Source organism: Lichenostomus cassidix, unplaced genomic scaffold, assembly GCF_008360975.1.
Source record: "Lichenostomus cassidix isolate B80296 unplaced genomic scaffold, HeHo_3.0 HiC_scaffold_43, whole genome shotgun sequence".
Lineage (NCBI taxonomy): Eukaryota > Metazoa > Chordata > Aves > Passeriformes > Meliphagidae > Lichenostomus > Lichenostomus cassidix.
In genome coordinates this window covers 1,915,574-1,939,778 of record NW_028147635.1, presented here as the reverse complement: position 1 = coordinate 1,939,778, position 24,205 = coordinate 1,915,574, and the positions used below count along the sequence as shown (strand labels likewise).

Sequence of the window (24,205 nt, the reverse complement as noted above, 5' to 3'; positions counted from 1 at the left end):
TTAAACTAAATGAGAGTGGATTTACATTTGTTATAAGGAGGGAATATTTTACAATGAGATTGGCACAAAACTTCAAGTATTTTTCGTGTGAAGTTGCTGCCCCATCCAGGAATTATCCAAGGACAGCAGCTTTGTGCAACCTGACATAATGAAACCCCTCTCCTCCCCAAGGATGGAATTCCTGTTGTGTTGGTTCTCTGATGTGCTGGGTGACCTCAAAACACTCCTGGCCAGAATGTCAGCTGAGGGCCAAGCAGGCTGCTGCAGTGGCAGTGACTTCACAGCCATCACTATTGCAGCCATGTCCCCTGGGCCTGGCTCTCCCCATTCCATGAGCTCCTGTTCTGTCACCAATGGTCTCCTGAGTTCCAACGAGGCCCCACAGTGTCACAGTGTCCCCTTCATTCCATGAGGTTCTGTAGTGTCACAATGCACTCCTGGGTTCCATGAGGCCCCACTGTGTCACAATGACCCCTTGGTTCCATGAGCTGCCCCAGAGTCACAATGGTCTCCCTTCATCTATGAGGCCCTGCAGTGTCACTTTGGTCTCCATGGTTCCATGTGGCCCCAAAGTGTCACAATGATCTCTGTGATTCCATTGGGAACACAAAAGCTTTGCATAAACATTGAACAACACCTGCTTAACACACCTGGGAACATCTGTTTGTATTCAAAAGAGGGGTTAAAGGTGAGAATGGCACCATCAACTTCCATCTGCAACTGAGATCAAGGGAAAGGACAGGGACAGAGAACTGTGCATCAAGACTCAGATAATTCTGCTTACAGAGATCACTTCTGCTCACATTGTCCCTTGTAGAAAGGTGACATCATCAGAGCCAGCCTGTACTGAGCATGTGGCTCCTGAGTGGGGTTTGTTGTTTAGGAAACCTGCTCAGGCTTCTCAATTCTTTCCTCACAAACAGGAAAACTCCTCCTGGGCCTGTGTGCAGGCAGAGCCCTGAGGAGAGCAGGTGGGACATGGAGCAATGGGCTGGGACAGCCAGCTGCAGAGCTCAGGGGACAAGTTTGTGATGCAGGGAACAGGGATGTCAGTGCCACGTGGGCAATGTCAGCCATGGTGAGGTTGGGGGTGAGGAGCAGGTTGTCCCAGCAGGGGGCTCATTCTTCTACATGCCCAGACTTCCCAAGGAGACATTCAGCATCAAAGTCACTTGGGGAATGCTTCTACCACCTCTTCTCTGAACTGAAAAACAAAAAAATATTTTATTGATGTAAAAGAAAAGTCATGGGTTGCACTTTGAAATCTTCATCCTTCAAAGAACAGCAAACTGACTCCAATAGCTGTGCAATCCCTGAACACTTGAAGTCAATGGAAGGAAGACAAGGAGCTCCTGGAGGCTTTCTGTATTTTAATGAGCCTCACGGTGGATTTGGGGCTGAGTCTGTGATCCTCAGGGACTGAGAGAAGGTTGAAGAAGCTGCTCAAGGAGTTAGAAGCAGAACTCCAAGTCCCTTGGAGCATCAATGGGCCCCACTGAGGGCAGAGACTGCCAAAGGCTCCCCAGGGACTCGTGAGAGCAGATCCTTGGGGCCAGGATTGCAGGGAGCCAAAGGCTCTGAGCAGGGAACTGGAATGCTGAGAGAGGCCTGGGTTGGTTGGAGGAAGCAGAAAGGCCAAGGGCTGAGCCCAGCCCTGGGACAGCAGGGCCTGTCCCTCACGGGTGGCTCAGGGCTGTTTGTGGGGCAGTGGCATGTGAAGTGGAGGAAGGACAAATGTCATAAAACTGCAACCCCTGCCAGCCTCCTCAGGGAGGGGCGAGGGAGGAGCAAAGTGCAGACCCTGAGAGGAAAGTTCCTTCAGTGGGACCTCCAGAGGCAGTGCCAGAGCCCAGGGGACAAACCCCTGGGTGCCTCTGGCCCTGCCAGCCCTGCCCAGCCCTTGGCCATGTCTCCTGCAGGCTGTGGCTCCCTGTCCATGCTGCTCCTGTGCCCTGGCTGGCTGCACACGCCCATCTCGCTGTGCCCCCAGCATTTCTCAGCCAGCATTTCTGTGCCTCCCTGGTGTCCCTGCACCCAGCGCTGCCGGTCCCTGGCACACAGAGCCATGGCAGGAGCCTGACCCTGCCAAGGGCCTTTGGAGCAGGGTGGTGGCTGCCATTGCTTCTGACCTCAGCAGCTGCTCCTGCCATGGTTCCACGGGCAGCCAGCACAGCAATGCTGCTGTGCATTGTCCCTGCTGAGGGTCAAACACTATCAGGGCACATTCCCTGTCTCTAGAATTCATGCCACACCCAAGCACTGCACTTGTGTCTCCAGCATTGCTTGCCAAGAGAAACAGGGCAAGGCAAACTGTGTAGCTCATGGTATTTTAGAGTGTCTAAAAATTGCTTAGTCATAGATCTTGGAGGTGAGATCCATTTGCAATTAATGGGATGGAGAAGTAGTGCAACATGGAAAAGGGGAGAATAGAAATTAATAAAGAAAAGATTCTGGATTGTTTCTTTCCGTTTTCTTTTCACTTCTGGAAAGCTGTTTCAGTTTTCCAGGAATCTTCTCCACAGTCCTGTCTGCTCTTTCCAGGAACCTTTCCTGAAGAACAAGGTCGAGCTTCTGTCACAAGATGTACCACCAATTGCAGCTTCTCTTGGCTTTCCACACTGTGAGTGCAGCATGACTTTTGCAGCCAAGCAGGACAAATGTGTGGAGAACTTTACAACTTGGCCTTTGTTTTCCTTGTGGACTGGGGAGTTGTGCCATTGGCAAGGTTTTCATTGTGACTTTTCTAGCCTAAGGAAACAGGAGGTGGTACCAGGACTTGTTAGGGAATGCAACTGTGATTGAATTCAGAGAAAGAATCTCCAGGACACTCTGGGAGCTCCCTGGGCTCAGGTTCCACTGGGACTCTGCAGCAGGCTGGGCTCCAACTGGGATCACCAGCAGCTGCAAATCCCTCTGGGCATCTCCATTTGCTGCTGCCAGGAGGAAGCAACAAAGGAGTCAAGAAGTTCTGGTATTTCTTTCTCCTGGTGTTTTTTCACTTTGACACGCCAGAGGCAATTTCTGGGATGGCCTCTGTAAGTTGATTCTATTTCAACAGCACCAGCAACAGGGCTGTGTTTGAGCACTGTGAATGTGGCCTGAGTGGCTTTAATTCTGCATAGCTTAGTGCTCTGGGACTTGTTAGCATTTCAATCTCTGCTCATCATGATGCCTGTGACAAAAATACTGAATTAACTGTAATGAAAGCACGGTGGAGACCAGTGATTGAAAGAGACAATTGCAGGTGTACTGATAAAATGCAGATGGCAACAGCAGCTGTGATCTGCAATTCCCAAGGCAAAGGCAACAACAGCCTCCTGCTGTCATCTCAGGGTGAGTAAAGCAGTGCTAAAAACAAAGCTGGAACCTGATCCGTTCTTTCTCTGAAGGTTGGTTCAGGGCAGCACAGCTGGGCCCTGAGCAATCAGGGCTGTTTGGGAGTGATTGTTGCTGTACTCCAGAATTCCCCTGGAAAAACCCCTGGGGAAGCCAAGGCAGGAGCAGCTGGGAAGGGCTGGCAATGCTGCTGCTGCTCCTGCTGGGAGCCCCGGCTGGGCCAGGCTGGCGCCCACTGCGCTGCGGCTCCTGCTGCTGCCAGAGCCGGGCGGGACTCGGGGACAGGGAATGGACACGGGGGGACAGCAAAGGCCTGGGGCTGCAGTGATGTTGGCGCTCAGGACAGTGCCAGCACAGAGCTTTGGACATGAGGGGTCATGAGAGGCCATGCAAAGCCTCAGCCCTGGCAGGAGGGAGTCCTGCCATGTCCCCAGGGCAGGGCAGCTGGGAGGTGCCACAAGTGCAGATGTGGTGCAGAGCAGGCTCAGAGCACCTCTGTGTGGGGATGAGACCCTTCCCCCACTCCAAACCACACCAAAATCACCATAAATAGGACTTTGCATCTTCAGAAGCCACTGGCAACTTGGAAGTGACCATACAGCTCAATCCCACTGTGAGAAGAATCTTCCCAGTGAGCTGCCATACAGCCACTATTAACAATGGGTGGGATTTACAAGTATAACACTAATAAATAATACAAACAAATAATAGTAACAACAATAACAAGAAATGAACCCCCAAATGCCAACACATAGCACCACACCAAAAGGATGAACCTCCTTTTTCTTTATTGCCCCAAGGCTCATGAGAAAGATTCCTCTTATATAATACCCAAAAACCCACTCAGGAACAGGTTTCCTCTGTCTTCATCAACCCCAACCTTTGGCTGTCTCATTCCAGACCCTGCTCCACAGTCCCAATCCCCACCTCAACGCATCTCACCCCTCCTGGACATCAAGACCCCCTTCCCAAGCCCTATTTCCACCATTCCACCACTCCAATTCCCATCCCACCCATCCTGCCCCACGCAATGCCCATCTCACCCCTCTGGAACTGCATCCCACTTTGCCCAATCCCCTTCCTATGCCATCCCACCCTGAGGGGCTGTGGAATTGAGTCGTTTTGGACAGGGATTGAGCCATTTTGGGGTAAGATTGAGTACTTTCCCATGGAATTGAGTGGTTTTGAGGTACAGGATGAACCCTCTTGGCTTTTCCAACACAAAATGGAGAAAGAAACTGTACCAAATACCCCAGAAACAGCAAATCATCCAGAATAGCTCCCAAACACCAAACACCCCTCCCAAATAGCAGTAAAACCATGAGGCTTTAGGTAATAAGGCTGGAGCAGAAGACAAAGCACTTCCTGCAGTTGGGGCTTGTGCAGGGCTTCTCTTACTGGTGGCTCCGTTGGTGTTTGGTCAAGTGAGAGCTCTGGGTGAAGCTCTTCCCACACTCAGGACACTCATAGGGCCTCTCCCCTGTGTGGATCCTCTGGTGGATGATCAGGCTGGAGCTCTCGCTGAAGCTCTTCCCACATTCCCCACACTCATAGGGTCTCTCCCCAGAGTGGATGCGCCGGTGTCTGATGAGGGTGGAGTTGTGCTTGAAGCCTTTCCTGCAGTCAGGGCAGCGGAAGGGCCTCTCCTGCGTGTGAATCCGCTCATGGAGGAGGAGATTGGAGCTGGTCTGAAACCTCTTCCCACACTCGGAACACTCATAGGGTCTTTCCCCAGTGTGGATCCTCCGGTGGATGATCAGATGGGATCTCCTGGTGAAACTCATCCCACATTCCCCACACTCATATGGCCGTTCCCCAGTGTGGATCATCTGGTGGCGGATGAGGAGAGAGCTTGTCCTGAAGCTCTTCCCACATTCCAAGCACTTGTAGGGCTTCTCCCCAGTGGGAAGCTGCTCATGGGCCACCTGCTCATAGCTCTGGCTCGATTGCTGGCAAATTTCCTGGCACAGGGTGGGTCTTTGCTCCTCACAGCACCCTGGGCTCGGTTTGGAGCCTCTCCTTGTGTGAGATCTCTGGGGCTTTTCCTCTCCATTGGACTCCTGTGCCGTGGAGCCACTCAAAAAGGCCTCATCCATGAGGACCTCCAGGGAGGATTTGTCCTCCCTGGTCTCCATTCCCAGCTCATTGCCTAGGAGATGAAGGAGAAGGAGAGGATTTGGGATTTGCCTCCATGCCAGAGGGAAGGGGAAGGAGATCCCCCCAGTCCATCCCCAGCAGGACAGCATCAGCAGCAGGGTTGTCCTGCAGCCAGGGGCGGTGCTGGGCTGGGAGATGGAGGAGAAGAGAGAGAGAAAGGGGCAGTGACTTCCTCCTCACCTGCCTGGCTGTCCCGGGGCATCTTCCTCTTCCTCACAGCCTCCTTCTCCATCTGGCCTAGGTTTGAGAATGGGAAATCCTGGTTTGGGGGGAAAACATGAGGTGACTACATTGTGTTTGAAGGTCACCCCTTCTGATTGCATCTCTAGAAGTCATTGGGCATCCGAGGTCCATAAAACCCTCCAGATCACAAAGGTTCAGCACCAAAAAACAGTCCTAGCAGTTCCCCCTCTCTGGTCTGTCCACTTTGGGGTTCTGAGCCTCCCCCTGTCAGGGTTGCTGGAGTCCTGTGTGTACTGGGGATCACCACTCTCCAGCATCCCCACTCTCCCCAAACTGCCGGGGGACCCAGGAATTCCAGGGGTTCCCCTTCTCCAAGTTACCCACTTTGTGGTTCTGAGGGTCTCCTCTCTCTAGGGTCCTGCTTAGGGGAGCCAAGGGTTTTGGGGATCCCAGGGATTCTTTCTCCCCTGTCTTTCTCTCTCTAAGCTACTGGGGCTCCTGGGGGTCCCCCCTCTAGTGGTCCCTGTTTCAGGGTCCCAGGGGTCCCCCCTCCAGGCTGCCAGAGGTCCCCCAGCTCCACTATTGCCCCTCTCCTTTCTCCGCTCCCACGGTTCTCCTGGAGCTCCCAAAAACCAGTGTCCCACATCCCCCACTGGTCCCACATGGTCCCCATGTCACCCCAGGCAGAGCCCAACCCCCACCATTGGGGGCATCCTCATCCCCGACCCCCTGCCAGGGCTCTGCCAGCACCACCACTGAGACCCCCCAAAAACATCTCCTGGGGACCCACCGATGTTTCCTCAAGGGGCATTTGTGTAACCTGACTGAGGATTACTGGGCCCATGTTGGGAGGAAACTGTGGACACATTGGGAGCAACTGGAATCATACTGGGAGTAACTGGGATCATACTTTGGGCAACTGACTGAAACTGGGGTCATGCTGGAGGCAACTGGGAGTAACTGGGAAAGACTGGGATCATTCTGAGGGAACTAGAACCTTATTGGGGCAGCTGGGAGTGCCTGGGAATGACTATGAGCATGCTGAGGGACCCTGTGATATACTGGGAGTGTCTGTAACCAAACTGGGCTGGCTGGAATCATACTGGGAACAGTTGGGACCATGCTGGGGGCAACTGGGAGCAAGTGAGAGTGTTTGGGGACATACTGGGCATGACTGGGAACCTGTTGAGAGGGACTGGGACTATACCAGGGGCCACTGGGGGCAAGTGGGATCATACTGGGAGAAACCGGGAACAAATGGAACTATGCTGGGGCAACAGGGATCATACTGGGATCAGAGTGGAAGCAGCTGGCCCTATGCTGGGGGACACTGGGATCACACTCAGGATGACTGGAATCTTACTGATATTGACTGGGAGTGGCTGTGGGCAACTGGGATATACTGGGAGAGACAGGGAGACACAGAGATCACACTGGAGGCTACTGGGGTCATGATGGCATTGACAGGGAGCAACTGGGATCCCACTGGGGGCCACTGGCATCATACTGGGAGGGACTGGGATTATAGTGTGTGACAATGGACCCTGACTGGGGTTTACTGGAAGCTACTAGGCCCATGCTGGGAGCCAACTGGGGATACACTGGGAGCAATTGGGAATAACAAGCTGCATGCTTTTGACAACTGGGATGTACTGGCAGTGACTGGGATAATCCTGGGGGCAACTGAACCGTGCTGGGGTAACTGGGAGTGCCTGGGAATGACTGTGAGAATGTTCAGGGCAACTGGGATATACTGGGAGTGCCTGAGACCATGCAGGTGGTGACTGGGACCATACTGGGACTAACTGGGAATGTGCTGGGGGGGAACTGGGACCATACTGGGGGCAAGTGGGAGTGACTGGGGTGCTGCAGGGAGAAACTGGAATCATACTGGACTCATCCTGGGATATGATGAGTCCAGTATGATGTACTCCACAGTACTGGGAGTGACTGTGACTATGCTAGCAGCAGCTGGGAGAACTTGGGACACACAGGGCAAAAGAGGGAGGAACTGGGAGCAACTGAGACCGTGCTGGGGGCAAACTGCATCATAATAGGGAATGATTGGGCGTGACTGGGTTCATACTGGGAGCAGCAGGGATCCTAGAGGGAGTGAGGGGAAGTGACCAGGATCATACTGGGGGTTACTGGGCTCATACTGGCAGTGATGAGGAAACTGGAACCACACGGGGCCAGGGGGGCAACTGGGCTCATACTGGGAGAAGCCACTTGCAGGACCCGGGAGTTCGGAACCCCTTTCCCAGCCATCCCGCCCCTCCAGCCCCCAGATTCCCCTGCCGGGTGTCCCAGCAATCCCAGGCATTCCCCCTCGCAGACTCCCCTCTCCGGGCTTCTGGGGGTCTCCTCTCCCTGGGGTTCTGAAGAGAAGCCGCGGCTCCCGCAGGTCCCCAAAACCGGTGTGTCCCCAATCCCGCCCCGCTCCGGCGCGGTCACCACGTGGCCCCGGGCAGAGCTTGGAGGGCCCGGGCAGAGCCCAACCCCCACCGCGGGGAGACCCGCATCCCCCTGCCCCCCATCGGGGCTCTGCCGGCACCGCCACCGGGACCCCCAAAAACACCTCCCGGGGAACCCCCGATGTGCCCCCGAGGGGCATTTGCAGCTCGGCTTTGGAGTCCCGAAAAATACAAACATCCCCACAAAAAACCCCAAACCCAGGGATTCATCCGGATATTTGGGGCGAGCTCCCCCTCCCCGCTCACCTGCGGGATGGGGGCGGCGATGGTCCAGGGGGGCTGTGAATTCAGGGAATCCCAGACCGCGTGGCTCCTTCCAAATCCTCCTTTGTCCTTTTTCCCTCCTCTTCCTCCCACTCCTCCCCCTCTGTCTCTCCTCCTCCTTCTCCGCCCTAATCCCACCTCCTTCTCCTCCTTTCCCCAATCCCTTTTCCCGCTCCTCCTACTACCATCTCTTCCCACGCTCCTCCTTCCTCCCTCCTTCTCTTCCCTCCCCCCTCCTCCTCTTTCCCCATTCCCGGAAGTCCTTCAAGCCCGTGGGAAGGTCGGGAATGGAGCCGGGACAGTGCGATGGTTTGGGATATTCAAACCCACATTTCCTCCCCTCTTCTCATTTTTCCCACCACCTCTCTCCCTCCCTTCCCTCTTACCTCAGAGCTCCGTGCCCACAGCCGGGGGGACTCCCAGCGCCACCAGTGCCACCAGTAGGGCCCCAGCTGCCCCCACACGCTCTTGCCGTGCCCAGCGCCGGTTTTGCAGGTGCCCAGAGCCCCAAAGCAGCCCAAAGCGCTCTGCCCTGGGGGGTCCCCAAAGCGGCCCCGCCCCGCGCGGCACTGGCAGCACCAGTCCGGAGCTGTCCACCCTGGGTCCATCCCGTGCTCAGCAGAGCATCCTGTGCTCTGTCAGCACTCTCTGCTCCTTCGGGAAGGATTTGGGATTTCTGCCAGGCACAGACACTGAACCTTACCCCAAACTGCCCCGGTGCCATTGCTGTCCCCTCGGCGCTGGGCAGCTGCTGTCCCAGGGGAAGCAGGGACACAAACGAAGCCAAGTGCAGCCCAGCTGCCCGCGCTGATTCAGACGAGCCCCAGGGACAAGGTCCTGCAGAGCCACACGGAGCCCTCGGCTCCTGGCTGGCAACGGCTTGTGTTGTGGCTGCCCCAGCGGCCAGAGCGAGTCCTGGAGCTCCCCAGCTCCTGCAGCAGGACCCAGGTTCCACCTGCTCTGCCAGGCCCTGGCCAGGGGCCAGCAGATCCACTGGCTCCATGCAAAGGGGGAAGACAAGAAGAATGCATTGGATGCAGCCCCCAAGGACCTCGAGCAAATTGTTCAGGAACATCCAGACCTTGACCTGATGTTTGCAAAGCTGCAGCTGACAGAGTTCTGTGGTTCAGGAGACCCAGCACGGGAAGAGGAGACCTACAAGGAGCTGCAGGGGAAACACCCTGAGCCTCAAAGGCTGCTCCACTCTAAATCTCTGCTGGAGAAAGTTCTTCCTCTCTGGAAAGAGATCCTGGGATGAGGTAAAAGCAAATTTTGTGGCTGGTGACAAATTTCCAATTACAGATGGAACAGAAGAGGAACTGCAGGTGGAGGCTGGGAGTCTGGGAAGGAGGGAGGGGTGTGCAAGGTGGTTTTTTAGGGTTTGTTTGAATTCTCCTCCTCATACTGTGATTTGCTTGGGTTTGGGGGGTATTTGGTCACTGCCCCACCCCAGCCACTGCAGCCTCTGGTCCAGCCCCAAAGTGGCTGCCAAGCCTCTGGCACCCCAAAAACCCCACCTGTGAGAGGGAGCAGAGCAGGTAAAGGCTGTGACACAGGTATGACACTGACATGTCCCACAGCTCCAGAGCTCACAGCAGCTGAGATGGAGCTGGATCCAAGGCTGGGACTGTGGATCTCTCCCTCCCTCCCTCTCTCTTCCCCTCTCTCTTCTCCTGACATTCTCTTCTCAAAATCTGGGTAACTTGAAGTTGAATGTGTTAGAGTTTGCTGTGACAGTGCTTTGTGAAATGCATTACTGTAATTCCAAGTTTAATATAAGGTATATGCTTAGTGAAATACTATTCCTGTGTTAAATTGCTAGGTCATTGGTTGTAAATTAGGTTAAATAGAGTAAGGTGCTGTTCTTTTGCTAAGTTGTTATTTTTAAGATAGAAGTTAAGGTTAAGGTAGAAGTTAAGGTATAAGTTAAGTGCTGTCAAGTTTGAGGGCTGTTAAGCTTTTAGGCCATATTCCTTTTATCTTTTCCCTCACTGTCTTTTTGTCAGATGCACCTTAACACACCTAAACACACACACACACACACACACACACACACACACATGCACATGCTGACAAGGACAGTTCTCAATTCATTTCTGGCTCGATTGCCTGGATTTCCTTGCTTTTGTTGTTGCTTTTTTCCCCTGGTGTGCCTGAACTGTGCTGTCAGGGGCAGAGTGACTCTTGACAAGGAACTTCTTTGGGCTGTCAGTTAATATTAGATCTGGTTTTTGCTGATCCCTTGCTGGGGATTTTTTAAGTGCTCTCAAGCCCTTGTTCATAAGAGGGTGAAGGAGCCCTGGGCCAGGCTCTCGCCCTGGGGGACACGGGGACACTGCCGGGGGGTCCCTGTCCCCCTGTCCCACCCCCCAGGGCCCTGTGACCCCTCTGTCCCTGTGTCAGGCTCTGGGGGTTGATCTCATGGAACATCCTCTGGGGGAGGCTGTGGCACTGGGGGGCAGGGAGGGACCCTGCTGTGCACGAGCAGGGTTGGACTTCTCAGGGGTAACTGCTGGGGGGGGCTGGGGCAGAGTGACCTCCCCAGTGACCTCACACAGCCCCCTGGGATGTCACAGAGCCAATCTGTGATTTCACAGCCCACTCTGGGATGTCAAAGTTGATGGTCTGATGTCAAACAATCTTCCATCACGCATCACACCACCATTCTGTGATGTCTCAACCTGCTCTGTGATGCCACAACCTATCTGGGATGTCACCCAGCAACCCTGTGATGTCACAATGCAGTCTGTGATTTCACAGCCTTCTCTGTGACATCACACAGCCTGCTCCATGATGTCACAAAGCCAAATTGTGATGTCACTTCCTGCTCTCTGATGTAAGACAGAGCCATCCTCTATGATGGCAGAGTCTGCTCTGCAATCGCACAGCCTTCTTTGTGATGTCACAGCCCACTCTGTCACAGCCTGCTCTATGATGTCGCTTCACCATCATGTGACATTACATCCTGCCCAGTCTGTTATATCACAGCCAGCTGTATGATGTCTCAACCCATTCTGTGATGTCACAGCAATCTGTGACCTCACAGCCAACCTGGGATGTCATACAGCCACACTGTGATTTCACAGCCTTCTCTGTGATGTCACACAGTCCCCTCTATGATGCCATAGCTGCTCCATGACCTCACACAACCCACTCTGTGATGTCACACAGCTCCTTTCTGACATCCCAGCTGCTCTGTGGCTCTCTGACACAGCTCCAGAGGTGCCCATGGCTATGACACAGCCCCCTCTGGGCCATGGCACAGCCCCTGCCAATGCTGAGCACCTGTGAGCTCTGGGTGTGCCCTGCTCGTGTCCCTGAGATGGCCTGGCAGTGCCCCAGCCCTGCTGGGCTGTGCACAGGAGCTGCTCCTGGGCAGAGCTGTCTCTCTGCAGCGCTGCCGCTTGCCAGGAGCTCCTCTGTGCCAGGAGCCCAGCCCAGCTCAGCAGCACAGCAACAGCACAGGAACTTGAATGACCCTTGAGGGGCTTTGGTGCTGTTTGCATCAGACTCAGTCGCTCAGGGTGTGTGCAAAAAACTTCTCAACAAAACAAAGTGATGTTGAAATACTGAAGTCCCTTATAATTGAAATGGGTTCCACTGAGGGACACAACTGAGAAAGTGTCCCCAGGTTGCAGTGAGAGCAGAACTCTGCAGGCAGTGATGGCAGGTGGGGACAAGGAAGACAAAGATGTCTCTGATGCTGAGCAAACCTGGATGTGTTTCAGGAATCCAAAGGGCCAAGCCCTGAGCCCCAGCCCCTGGCAAGGCAGATCCTGTCCCTCCCTCATTGCTCAGGGCTCTTCCCAGGGCACTGGGTTGTCGGGATGTGCAATGCCAAGGGCAGGACCATGGGGCAGCCCCTGCCAGGCTGCTGGGCAGGGACAAGGAGGCCATGAGGCCCCAGGGCTGCAAGGGTCACTTATGTCCTGCTGGCCTCAGGGCCAGGGACAGCAGCCATGGCCAAAGTGCTGCACAAGTTGGCTCTGTCAGGGCCTTGCAGCTTCTGCACATCCCTCTGCCCTCTCCAGCCCAGGCTGTCCCATGCTGTCCATGCCCTGTGCCTCTGTCCCTGCAGGCTGTTGTCATCCCCCAGCTGCCCCACCTCGCTGGCCCTTCCTTCCCTGACAGCTCTGCGTCCTGCCTGGCTCTGCCTTGGCACACAAAGCCTTGGGCTGATCCAGACTCCTAACAAACCATGGCTCTGCCTTGATTTCCCTCTGGTCTAATGCTGCTCAGTAGGAAGTTTTTTCTTATAGTTATGGAGAAATATTTCAAAGACCTTCTAATAAATGGGTATTTCTAGTTAAAAGGGTTTGTTTTTTCCTTTAGAGAAGAGGTGATTGCAGAATTCTGTGGCTGACATTGATCCAGGGTCTCCCCTAAGGAGGTCTGGCCTGGTCAGAGAAGCTGTGCCTTGACATCTGAGTGGGGACAACCCTGGTCCTCAATGCCCAACCTAATCCTGTCTCTCCTCACTCACCTGGGACCTGCTTTGCTTGCACAACTGGCTGCACTCAGGCAAAGAGGGGTTTTCTTCTTTTATTTCTTGAAGCAATCTCAAGCTCCTAAGTTTTCCCACTGAAAACAGACACCCTTCTCAATTGTGTGCCAAACCCAAGCTGCCACCAAAGAGGTTCCCCTTCCCCAAGGCAGAACCCTGCAAGGAATGTTTTAGACACGCAAGAAGTTCTGCAATAAACACAAATCCAGAGTTGGCTGAAGGCAGAATTAGACCAAGTGCTGAAGGGCAGACAAGCTTTGAACTCCTTGCAGCTCAAAGCACCCAGGGGCTTGTTGAGAGGTGTGTGAGTGAGCCAAGAGTGAGGGGAAGGGACATGCAGAGAGCCCTGGAAGTGCTTGTGTGCAGACAGGCTGCTGGGAAGGGCACTGCAGCCCTGCCCTGGGCCAGCTGTGATGCTGGATTCTCATGCCAACCTGCCCTGGGCCATTGCAAGGGGTTGTTGCCATGGCCACTTCACTGAGCCCACGGCAGCAGCCCATTGCTCAGGGCTGGTGTCACTGCCCAGAGCCACAGGGGATCCATGGCTGGGGTTTGTGCCATGGCCACCTGCCCTGTGCCGCGCTGGCTGGGCAGGCGCCGCGGAACCAGCAGCACAGCCCAGTGCCAGGGCCAAAGGCCAGGTCAGCCTGACAGAAAGGGTCAGTGCTGGGGACTGTTTCCATGGCAACCATCGCTGGGACACCACACCTGGGTCACTTGTCATGGCAGTTGCCATGGAAACCCCTTGGAGGGACTGATGCCAGGGACACTTGCACTGAGACACTGCTGGACTCGGGTGCCATGGCAACCACCATAGGGCATCATTGGTACAGAGGTTGCCATGGCAACCAGCACAGAGCCCCCTTCCTACTGTCCAATGCCAGGACAACCTGCAGGAGACACTTTGCTGAGGTTGGGTCCATGGCCAACAACCTTTGCCCTGCTGGGATGGGGATTGTCACGGTCAGAAAGGAGCCTGTGGAGCTGTGGTGATGCTGGATGGCCATGGGGTGCTGCTTTGGGTGGGGCAGAGGGAATTTCCTTCCCAGGGCTTTCCTGGGGCTGTGCTTTGGGGCTGTGCTGAGCACAGGGTTGATCACACACAGATGGTTTTGTTCTCGCTGAGCTTGCACAGAGCCAAGGCCTTTCCTGCTCCTTGTCCAGCCATGCTGGGGAGGGGCTGGGGGTGTGGGGGAGGTTGGGAGGGGACACAGGGGGACAGGTGACCCCAAGTGACCCCAGGGATATCCCACACCATAGGACATCACACTCAATGTGTAAAGTGGAGGAACAAGGAGGAAGGGGGGACATTTGGAGTGATGGTTTTTGTCTTCTCAGGGATCACTTGGGCAGGAGGGGATCCTGTTTTGCCAGTGGTCAGGGTCAGCACCAAAGACACAGACAGCAACTGAAGGAACAGTGTAATTTATATAATGCAAAAGTACAAAGAATTACAAAATATAAGTTCAACAATGTACAAAATCATTTGCAAATTATCACAACAGGAGAAGCTCAGCAATGCACACAATCATCACTACCAAAGATTGCCTGAAGGGATTTAGAAAGATCCATCACCAGTTACCCTCAGACTTTACCATCACCCAGCCCCACACATCAGCTGGGGAAGCTGTCACAGCCAAGGACTGCAGAGCCACTCTGGACACTGGGAATTCCTGCAGCTGTGTCCAGCCACAGGTGAGACTTCCAACCTCGCTGGGAGAGAGCCCAGCTTGGAGAGTGCTGAACAAACAAACTGACAGCACTTCCAGTGCAGGAACATCTGGATTCATTCTCCCCTTGGATTCTCCCAAAGCCTGTCCAGGGCTCAAGGAGGAACCAAGGGAGTTGACTTTGATCCTACACCCCCAAACCAGGCCAGATGTTGGATTTCATGGCCTTGTTTAACTTCTAAATACAGCAAAGTCAATACATGATTCACTAATTAGTGGATACATCTATCACAATGCTAATGATCATGCATATTTCAGTAATGAGTGGATACAAAGATAACCTTAGGTTGGAAGGTTCATCAAGAGGTCACCTTTGGCTTAGGGCCTGTTCAGGCCTCAGTCAGGCCTCTTGTTCAGGCCTTGGCACTTCAGGGATGTGGTTTAGTGCTGGGCTGACAGTGTTGGGTGAACGGTTGGGCTTGATGAGCTCAGAGGTCTTTTCCAACAGAAAAGATTCTAGAATTCCAGGATTCTATCTGCTGGATTTAGCTTGGTCCATGTTAGCAGCATTAGTTTGCTTAGAAAGTTCCCTCTTGGTCAGCTCTTGAGGCCTAAGGCTTCAGCTCCTTTATTCTGATATTTTATTCTTAGTGCACCTACTTGATCTTAATAGACGCAGTAACATCAGTACTTGAAAGCAAAATGAGCAAAATGAGCATAGCAAGTTTGTATTTTAGAAGGAAACACACAGTTAAGAGAGAACAACAGGATTTGCTTCTCTGAACATTAAACAGGTTACAGAGTAACACTTTTCTTCAGGGTTTAATACTCACAGGGCACATCTCTGCTCTCATTGACTGCAGGGTGAATTTGATTTGGAAATATTTAGAAAGCTCCAGGAGTATTCAGCAGCTTTTCCTAAGAATTCTTCTGCAGACCCTTTTAGGGCACACTTGGGGAGAGATCCTTCTTCTCTTTATTGGCCATGCAGCCCATGGCGTTGCTGGTGATTTCCAGGGGTTCCAAAGAGGAAAAGTCCTGTTCCAAGGCACCCCTGAGCACAGGCTTCCCAAGGCAAGGCCTGTGAAAGGAAGGCATTGTGTTAAGAAAGGACAGTTCTCCAGTTCCAGTGCCTTCGCCTCTCTGCCTAAGCCTGAGTTAGCCTAGGTGGAAATCACCAGCTGCCCATGGGGACTCAAAGTCCACAACACATGCATTTCAGGGAGTTTTAGCTTCAGGCAGATTCCTGTTGCCATTGCCATTGCCTTCCTGCAGGACGCTGGCAGAAGGTGCTTGTTTCTGTTCCAAAGTGCTTTGCACAGGCTGGGCTCTCTGGGCTTGCATCAGAATGCAAACTGGGGAGGGTCACAGCCACCCTGGGATCAATTCCCTGCCTTGTCTTCACCCCACAGCAGTGGTGCTTAGTTACTGAGGTGTTCATTCAATGGATTTATAAGTTCTAGTGCAGTGTCTTGCTGCCACAGGGAGCCCGAAATGCCAGGAGCTCGGGCTGTGCCCACCTGCTGCCAGCCCAGCCCCGTCGCTGCTGCACATCCCGGCAGACAGAGTGCACTGAGGAAAAGTCCTTTATTCCCACTGCAAACAGGTGTGGGCGTTAGGAAACAAAGACAAATGAAAGCAAGGCCTCAGGCCATGCCATCTGCCCTCTCCTCAGGCTCCTCCGTTCATCCTCCTGCCCTGAGGGCTGCGGGGGCGGGATGGCGTGGTGAGGGCAGCGCCGGGATGGTCCGGGCAGGGCTGGATTGTCTGGGCAGGGCTGGATCGTCTGGGCAGGGCTGGATAATTTAGGCAGGACTGGATCGTCTGGGCAGCTCTGGATCGTCTGGGCAGTGCTGGATCGTCTGGGCAGCTCTGGATCGTCCGGGAACTGCCGGGATTTGTTGGGAAGCCCCTGGATTGTCTGGGTAGTGCCAGAATAGTCCAGGCAGTGCCGGGATTTGCTGGGAAGCCCCTGGATTGTCTGGGCTGTGCCTGGATCCCCATGGCAACACTGGATCCCCCGGTAGCCCCCAGCTCCCTCCCAAACACACCCACTATCTGCTCTTTGGGAACATGGTGATCTCCCAAATATGTAGAACTGGTGAGAAACCTCATCAAGGTGTGTGACTGGGGAAAAATGAAAATTCCTGCAGGAGAGGAGATGCATGGCAAAAGCATCATCCACCTTCCCTCAGCCCAGGCTGGTGCTGACAGCATCCACAGCACTGGGGCAGCTCGTGTCTGCTTCCTGAGGGAACTTTTTCCTCATCAAGTCAGATGAGGAATTTTTTCCTCATCAAGTCAGAAGAGGAAGGAGAGGGCATTCCAGAACTCATTTCAGTGCTCCAGCTGAAATGTCTATTGAACTAAAGGTGTGTATGGTGCCACTGGTCTGGTTTTGTGGAGTTCCCTTGTATACACTGGGCGACCACAAAAGAAAAAAAAAAGGTATTTAACAGATATCCTGATTTTTTCAGTGACTCTTTCTTCATGCAAAATCATTAAACTTTATTTCAAAGAGTCAACAAACTGTTTTTGTCACCTGCAGAGAGACCTAGAGGAAAGGAGACTGCTGCCCTGCTGTGGGAAAAATCCAACCATACAGTGGCAAAAGATGGCCATGAAGAACCCTGATAAACAGGGGAGAGCAGCATGTTTGGGAATGTTCTCATGTCGCCCCCCATCTGCCTCTGCCTGGGTGCTGCTTCAGGGATCCCCTGCTTGGTGAAATGATGAAAATAAATTCACTCTTGATATTTCAGCCCCGGTTTTGTGTTTGTCCCTGTAAGCTACAGAGATATGATGTAAAAAGGAATAATTGACATCAGTCTAAACTGCTTGAGCCACTTCTGTGGCACTTCATTTGCTTCTCTGTTCCACCCCTGTGTTCAGGAATCTGTACTGGCCACCTGCCTTACATGACTTACACCTTCCACACCAAGTGCTCCAGAGAAACCAAGCAGAGAGGTTGCTGCCAGCCAGGGCCAGCAGAGTCAGGACACTGCCACGACACCAAATCAGCAGAGGAATTGAAGCCCAGAGTAATAAAGGCAGCCTGGCTGGTGCTTGGCTTCACTGCAGTTTGTCACAGCTGATTGGAAGGATGCCTCAGGCAAGAGCTCCAGGCAAGGCAGGGAGTTCAAAAGGAGGAGCAGTGGTGAGACTGAACAGGATGCTCTGCTTCATCTGCAAAACCTCTGGTGACATGGAAGACATTCAGATTATAAATACAGGAGCTCCTGTTGGCCACAGGAAACTGGGCATATGGACCAGGCAGGGAAATGCACAGGAATGAAGGATGGCAGCTGTGAGGTGCTCAGCACCCACCTCAGTGGGCTGCAGCTGCCCTTGGCCTGAGCTCGGGAGGATCTTCCCTTTTCCTTTGGAACCCCCTGGCAAACACGGAGCCTTTCAGCCCACAGCAGTCCCCTCTGTGGGAGCACCAAGAGATTCACAGCCTCGCCAGGCTGGGTTGCCACCCCATGTGCTGCAGCTCCTGCCAGGCCTGCTCAGGAAGCACAGGCAGCTCTGCACACATCTGTCTCCTGGGAATTGCTCACTTGGGAGGGAGCATGTTGGGGAAGATGAAATAGGAAGGCCTTACAGATATGATAGCCTTGCAAAAGATGATGAGAATATGGAAAATATGAGCAAGATTGAAATGAAAACAAAATTCGAGTTGTAGAGTAACTAAGAGAACAATGACATGACCAGGGCAGGTAATCCCCCCTCTTGATAGAACAATGCCCTCTGCCCAGGCAAGTCCAAGGGTCAGAAACATGACCCCGTATGGTAATGGCACGATTCTTATAGGCTGTATGTAAATGCTGTAGGACTTGTAGTTTGTCTTAGATTGGTTAAAGAAGAGTTGAATATTCAACAGAGAAGACAATTTATTGTATTGTAAACGGCAAATCGCTCTCTTTTAGCTCTCTTCTTTCTGCTCTCTCTCTCTCTCTCCCCTTTCTGCTGGCCTGCTTGGAGTCGCGTCTTGCGGCTCACAGGCCTCTCACCCCCACTCTATTTCGCAATAAACCTTCATGTTCTAAAACTCATCTTTAGAGATCTCTTGTCCCTATTTTTACCCCCATAACTAAACCCCACGGAGTAAATTCTTACAGGAGCAGCAGCCAGAGACTGCAAAGACAAAGCAAGCATCTGCTTTGCTATCAACCCCAATGCCAGGCAGTGTCCAGCATGGCACATTGTGGCATCCTGGAGCTTTCAGCTGCACAATGCGTGTGGCCAAGCACGTGTCCTCTCAGGCTCCTTGTCTCAGGAGATTTTCAGCCAGGCTGCAAGAGCTGCATTTGCAAATGCATTTGAGTGCTGCAGCACCTCTGCAGGCACCTGACACAGCCAGTGGGATCCAATGTCCAGCAGGAAAATCCCTGTGTGCCTCACAACGAGTTCCACAAAACACCCTGGCAGCTGCTGGCCTGCAGAACAGAGAGTTCTGGAAAATCCCCTTGGCATGGCTGAGAGCTCTCCTCCCTGCAGAGATCCTACAGAATGATCTCTGCACCAGGGCAGCTCTCTAGGAGGAGAAGTGGACACAAGAAAAGGAGCTTTTGCATCAGACTAAGGCCTTGTGGCACAAGTCACAAGCACTTGGTGTCCCTGCATCCCTCCCGCCCCAGGCAGCGCCTTTCTCCTCTGCCCCACACAGCACACACTGCAACGCCCCAGAGACCAAAAGGCTTCGGCCTTCAGCAGTTTCCCCCAAATCAATGACTACAGCACAATGAAAACAACAAGAGCTTCTGATTTGTCAGTTCCATCATTTTATTTCAATGAAAGCATCTTATGGAACCTGTTCTAACTGAGCAAGAGCTACAGCTCAGCTGCCTGAGGAACATATTCCAGAGGAACATATTCCAGGCCAAATGCTAAATAATATTATCTATTAGAAAAAAAAGAGCTCCCTAGAATTTACCAACTAATGTCTCGTTTAAACCTTCAGAACTCTTTACCTTGTTTAATTAATTTAACAATTTAGTTAGCTAAGATAATAGGGTTTGGTTTTAATTAATTAATTTAGTTATTTTTAAATACCTTAATTTATTAATGAAACAGGAATAGAAGGCATAAGATAGCCTTTATCCCATTATGCTAAATTCTACAAGAAAGCTTTACTAACATCTACTCTTACTTTAACCTCCAGGATTTTACTCTATTAAATTCTAGTTTTGCTCCTCAAATTCTTGAGGTAGCATCTCCAATGGCACCTCAGTCTTGAGCCTCCTGGCCCTGCAGCAGATGGACATTGCCACCCAACTTGGTGGCATCTGCAGAATGACTGAGGGTGCCTTCAATGGTCTTGTCCAGGTCATTGGAAATGTCACAGCCAATGTCAGGGTTTGGTTACTCAGACCAGAACCCTGACTTGCTTTGGCACTTGCTTTGGCACGTCTTGTTTCCTGGTCACCTCCATGTCACAAAGAAGGAGAAGCAGGTTCTTTGTTTGGGGCCTTGACAGAGTGGTGAAGGTGCCTTTGAACCAGAGTTTTTGGGGAAGGGAACTTCTCCATCCCAAGCCTGCCAGTCGCATGCCAAGAGCTGTGAGGGATGCCTGGGACAATGCAAAGGCACTGCAGATCCTCCAGCCAACACATCCACTTCCTGCAGGGCCTGGCTCAGGGGCTGTGCACAAACACACATGGAGCAAAGGAGAGCAAGGACAGAGCGTTCCAGAGCTCATTCCAGTGCTCATGCCTCTGTGGGTGTTACACCATTGGCATTCCCACAGAGCCGTGGTGGGATGGCTCCTCTGACTGGAGCACTGGAATGAGGTGTCTGAGGCTCCCAAATGCCCTGAGCACCCTCCTGAAGTGGGACAGCTGCCACTCGGGGACAGCCACAGCCACAGCTGAGCGCAGGCCTTGCAGATGCTCAACCACCTGTGCCACTCTAGGAATTGCTGTCCCCAAGTGCCATCTGGAATGTCCTGTAGGAGGGACCCTGAGGCACTGTCTGTCATCCTCTATCCTCCAGGCTGGGTGGCTGCATTCCGGCCACAAGTCAATTGGAAGGGACACAGAGCCACTGTCCTCGTCAGCATTCCCACTCAGCTCTCTGTCTTCGGCCCAGGCCTCTAATGGGAGAGACCCTGAGCCACTCTCTGCCTCACTGCTCCAGCTCAGCTGTGTCTTCAGCCCATGACCAACATGGCAAGGAGCCTGAGCCACTCTCTTCCTCAGACCTGCTGCTAAGCTCTTCATCTTCAGGCCATGCCTCACCTGGGAGGGACCCTGAGGCTCTCTCCTCCTCAGTGCTCCCGCTCAGGTGTGTGATCTCTGCCCACTCTGTGGACAGCCCTGGCAAACTGCACACAGACCTGAGCTCCTCAGAGCTGGATCCCTCTGTGGTTGGTGCCTCTGACAGGCATGGCTCTGCCCCTGCCCCTGCCCCCTGCCCACCAAGATCTTCCAGCTGGCTGGGCAAGGGGCTTGGGGGCACTGGTGCGTAACTGGGTATGGAGTTCAGGCCTTTTCCTTGCTGTGAGGGGCTCTGCTGGGCAGAGCTGGGCCTTGGCCTGTGGCTGGTCATGGATGAAGGTTCCTGTGCTCTGCCCATGCCTCACGGGGCCTCACAGGAGGCCTCTCTTCTCCACTTCTCCAGCTTGGGTGTCATTCGTGTTCCCCTTGCCAGTCTTCCTCCAGGACGACACAGGACTTCTCATCAATCCCTGGTTCTGTCAGCACAGCCCCCGCTGCTGCCCCTGCCCCCTGCCCACCCAGAGCTTCCAGCTGGCCGGGCTCCGGGCTGGGGGGGCAGCAGGGGCTGTGCGGGGCAGCTGCCCGGCTCTCCGGCCCCAGTGCGGGGGCTGCTGCTGCTGTCCCTGTCCCCGTGCCCTGATGCGGGGGCCGCCGTGTCCCCGGCTGCTGGCCGCGTCGCCGGATCACAGCCGCCATCCCGCTCAGGATGGCACGGGAGCCGCGCCGCAGGTGCGGGGCTGCCCGGCTCTCTGCTGCTGCCGCCTGCGCCACAGAGGCAGCAGAAGCTGCTGTCTTTACCACCTCTTGTGCCTTGGCAGTGGGATGCACGTGGTGCTCCTTGTCCTCAGGAGCTCTGCCCAGAGCAGCAGCTTCTGGCTGGGTGTCCCCATGAGATGCCTGGGCACGAGGTGAGCTGGGCAGGTCAGCGTCTGCCTCTTCTGCCAGCAGCTCAAAGGGGTCAAACATGAGCGCCGGGTAGAAGGGCTTGACCCATATATGGTAGACACTGATTTTGTTCTTGTTCTCCTGTGACGACTCCTGGTCACTGCTCTCTTCCCCACTGGACTCTGATTGATCTCCGTTTGGGGAAGAAAGCTCTAGGAGTCGTCCTGAGCAATGTTCCAGTGGTTTTGGGTCATGTGAACAGGACACTGGGATGCCTTCCTCCACACTGCTTTCACCTTGGAGATCCCTGGAGCAGCCCCTGTCCTCGCTCTGTAGCTCCTCCAGGACTGTCCCTGCTGCTGACCCAGCCCACTGTCCGAGACCTTCCAGCTGGCTGGGCGAGGGTCTGGGGGGGCAGAGCTCCTGAATCAAGTCTGGAGTTGAGGTCTTTTCCCCGCTGTGAGGGGCTCTGGTGGGCAGAGCTGGGCCTTGGCCTGTGGCTGTGCACGGCTGAAGCTTCCCGTGCTCTGCCCATGCCTCTCTTGGCCTCAAAGGAGGTGTCTTTTCTCCACTTCTCCAGCTTGGGTATATGTCCTGTTCCTCTTCAGACAGCTCTTGGAGGCTCTCCACCTCACAGTCTTCATGCAGGATGACACAGGACTTCTCTTCGATCTCTGGTTCTGTCAGCACAGCCCCCTCTGCTGCCCCTGCCCCCTGCCCACCCAGAGCTTCCAGCTGGCCGGGCTCCGGGCTGGGTGGGCAGCAGGGGCTGTGCGGGGCAGCTGCCCGGCTCTCCGGCCCCAGTGCGGGGGCTGCTGCTGCCGTCCCTGTCGCCGTGCCCTGATGCGGGGGCCGCCGTGTCCCCGGCTGCTGGCCGCGTCGCCGGATCACAGCCGCCATCCCGCTCAGGATGGCACGGGAGCCGCGCCGCAGCGAGCGCAGCAGAGCCTGGCCGCGGCCCCTGGGGCTGTGCGGGGCTGCCCGGCTCTCTGCTGCTGCCGCCTGCGCCACAGAGGCAGCACAGGAGTCACGGTGCTCCTCAGCTTCCTGCGGGGCTGCCCGTGACTCGCAGTTGGACAGCTGCACGGAGCAGGAGAAGGATGAGGACCAGCTGGCCCTCTGCGGTGCAAACGGCCCCCTGGCACAGCAGCTCCCTCCGTGCCCGCAAGCCTGGCCCCAAGCCCGAGCGCATCCCTCACCTTCTGCCTCCCAGGGAATCGCAGCCACTTCTTCTTGGGCTGGACGCCCACGGTGCTCTTCTCGCTTGTCGCCATCTCCGTCACACTGTGACACTTCGCTACTGCGGGAGATGCTGTCTTCTGATAGAGCAGCTCTCTCTCCTGGCAGTGGCACCCCCGGGCTCTCGGTGCCCTTTTATAGCCTCCTGCTCACGCCGTGTCCCCAGGTGTCACAATGGGCTCTGGGCACACGCAGCCACACGTCACAAAGGAGCCTGCAAGGCGCTGCTGTCCCCACGGGCCACTCCCCAGCAGCCCCAGGACAGCGGCGGGCTAGGGGGGCTCAGAACCAGCTGCAAACCGGCTGGAACCGGCTGGGACAGCAGTGTGCAAAGAGGGCGGTGACAGAGCTGTCACACAGCCTCTCGCAGGGACACATCAGGGACTGCAAAAGCAATCAGTGCATGTGCCACAGCTTTAAAAACTGTGTTTGCACATCATGCACAGCTGTAAAGTTGTAGAAGGCATCGCTGCAGGCTGAAATTTGTTTGTAAATAATTACAAGGTAGAAATGATTGTGGAAACTATTCCAAAAAATCCTTTTTCTATCCAAAAAATCATTTTCTGGTGTCTATTAACACTGATAATTGCACACTCAGCAGAGAATTCCTTTCTCAAATCAGGCTAGAGGCCCCACTGAAAAATACAGAGGCTCTTGCACATGGAACATGTGCAAGCCCAAGTTTAGGGTCAAGAACTTTGGTGTGCAAATACTAGGCTCATTGGGAAAAAGGTTTTTCTTCCACCAGAGTTGAGAATTCCATCATTTGCCCCTTTAGAATGCTGAATAAAACGGAGGAGAACTCCCATGGTTCAGGAGGCAAAGGAAAGAACTCCAGAGATGAGCTGTTGGAATACAATTTCAAAAAAGGCTGAAACGTTCACACGGCTCCATTTGAAACTGGGAAATTGCAAGAGGAAGTGATGGTGAATACTCCCATTTTGGAGGGCTTGGCTGGGCTCTTGGGAAGGACTTGTTCCCTGGGAGGGTGGGGAGGCCCTGGCACAGGGTGCCCAGAGAAGCTGTGGCTGCCCCTGGATCCCTGCAAGTGTCCAAGGCCAGGCTGGACACTGGGGCTTGGAGCAGCCTGGGATAGTGGAAGGTGTCCCTGCCCATGGCAGGGGGTGGCACTGGATGGGCTTCAAGGTCCCCCCCAACCCAAACTGTTCTGGGGTTCCATGATTCTCTGGTTCTGTAAACTACTGTGAAACATTTCACATCAGCGTGGAGAAGTCAATTCCATCCTGCTTAGAGATCCAAAGGATAATATTTGAT

At 54.1% G+C, this 24,205-nt stretch overlaps 2 protein-coding genes across 2 annotated transcripts in view; one reads left to right on the top strand and one right to left on the bottom strand.

Annotated features, from left to right (window-relative positions):
- LOC146421112 (uncharacterized) overlaps positions 1–24,205 on the top strand; it is a 382,384-nt gene that overhangs the window by 80,596 nt on the left and 277,583 nt on the right. The window lies entirely within an intron of this gene.
- LOC146421116 (uncharacterized) overlaps positions 4,602–24,205 on the bottom strand; it is a 248,287-nt gene continuing 228,683 nt past the window's right edge. Inside the window, exons 2-3 of the mRNA XM_085047633.1 lie at positions 5,674–5,752; positions 4,602–5,485 (exon numbers count right to left, since the gene is read on the bottom strand). Coding sequence (XP_084903759.1) covers positions 4,731–5,485; positions 5,674–5,725 — 807 coding nt within the window. The 5' untranslated portion in view covers positions 5,726–5,752 and the 3' untranslated portion in view covers positions 4,602–4,730. The remainder of the gene's footprint in view (positions 5,486–5,673; positions 5,753–24,205) is intronic.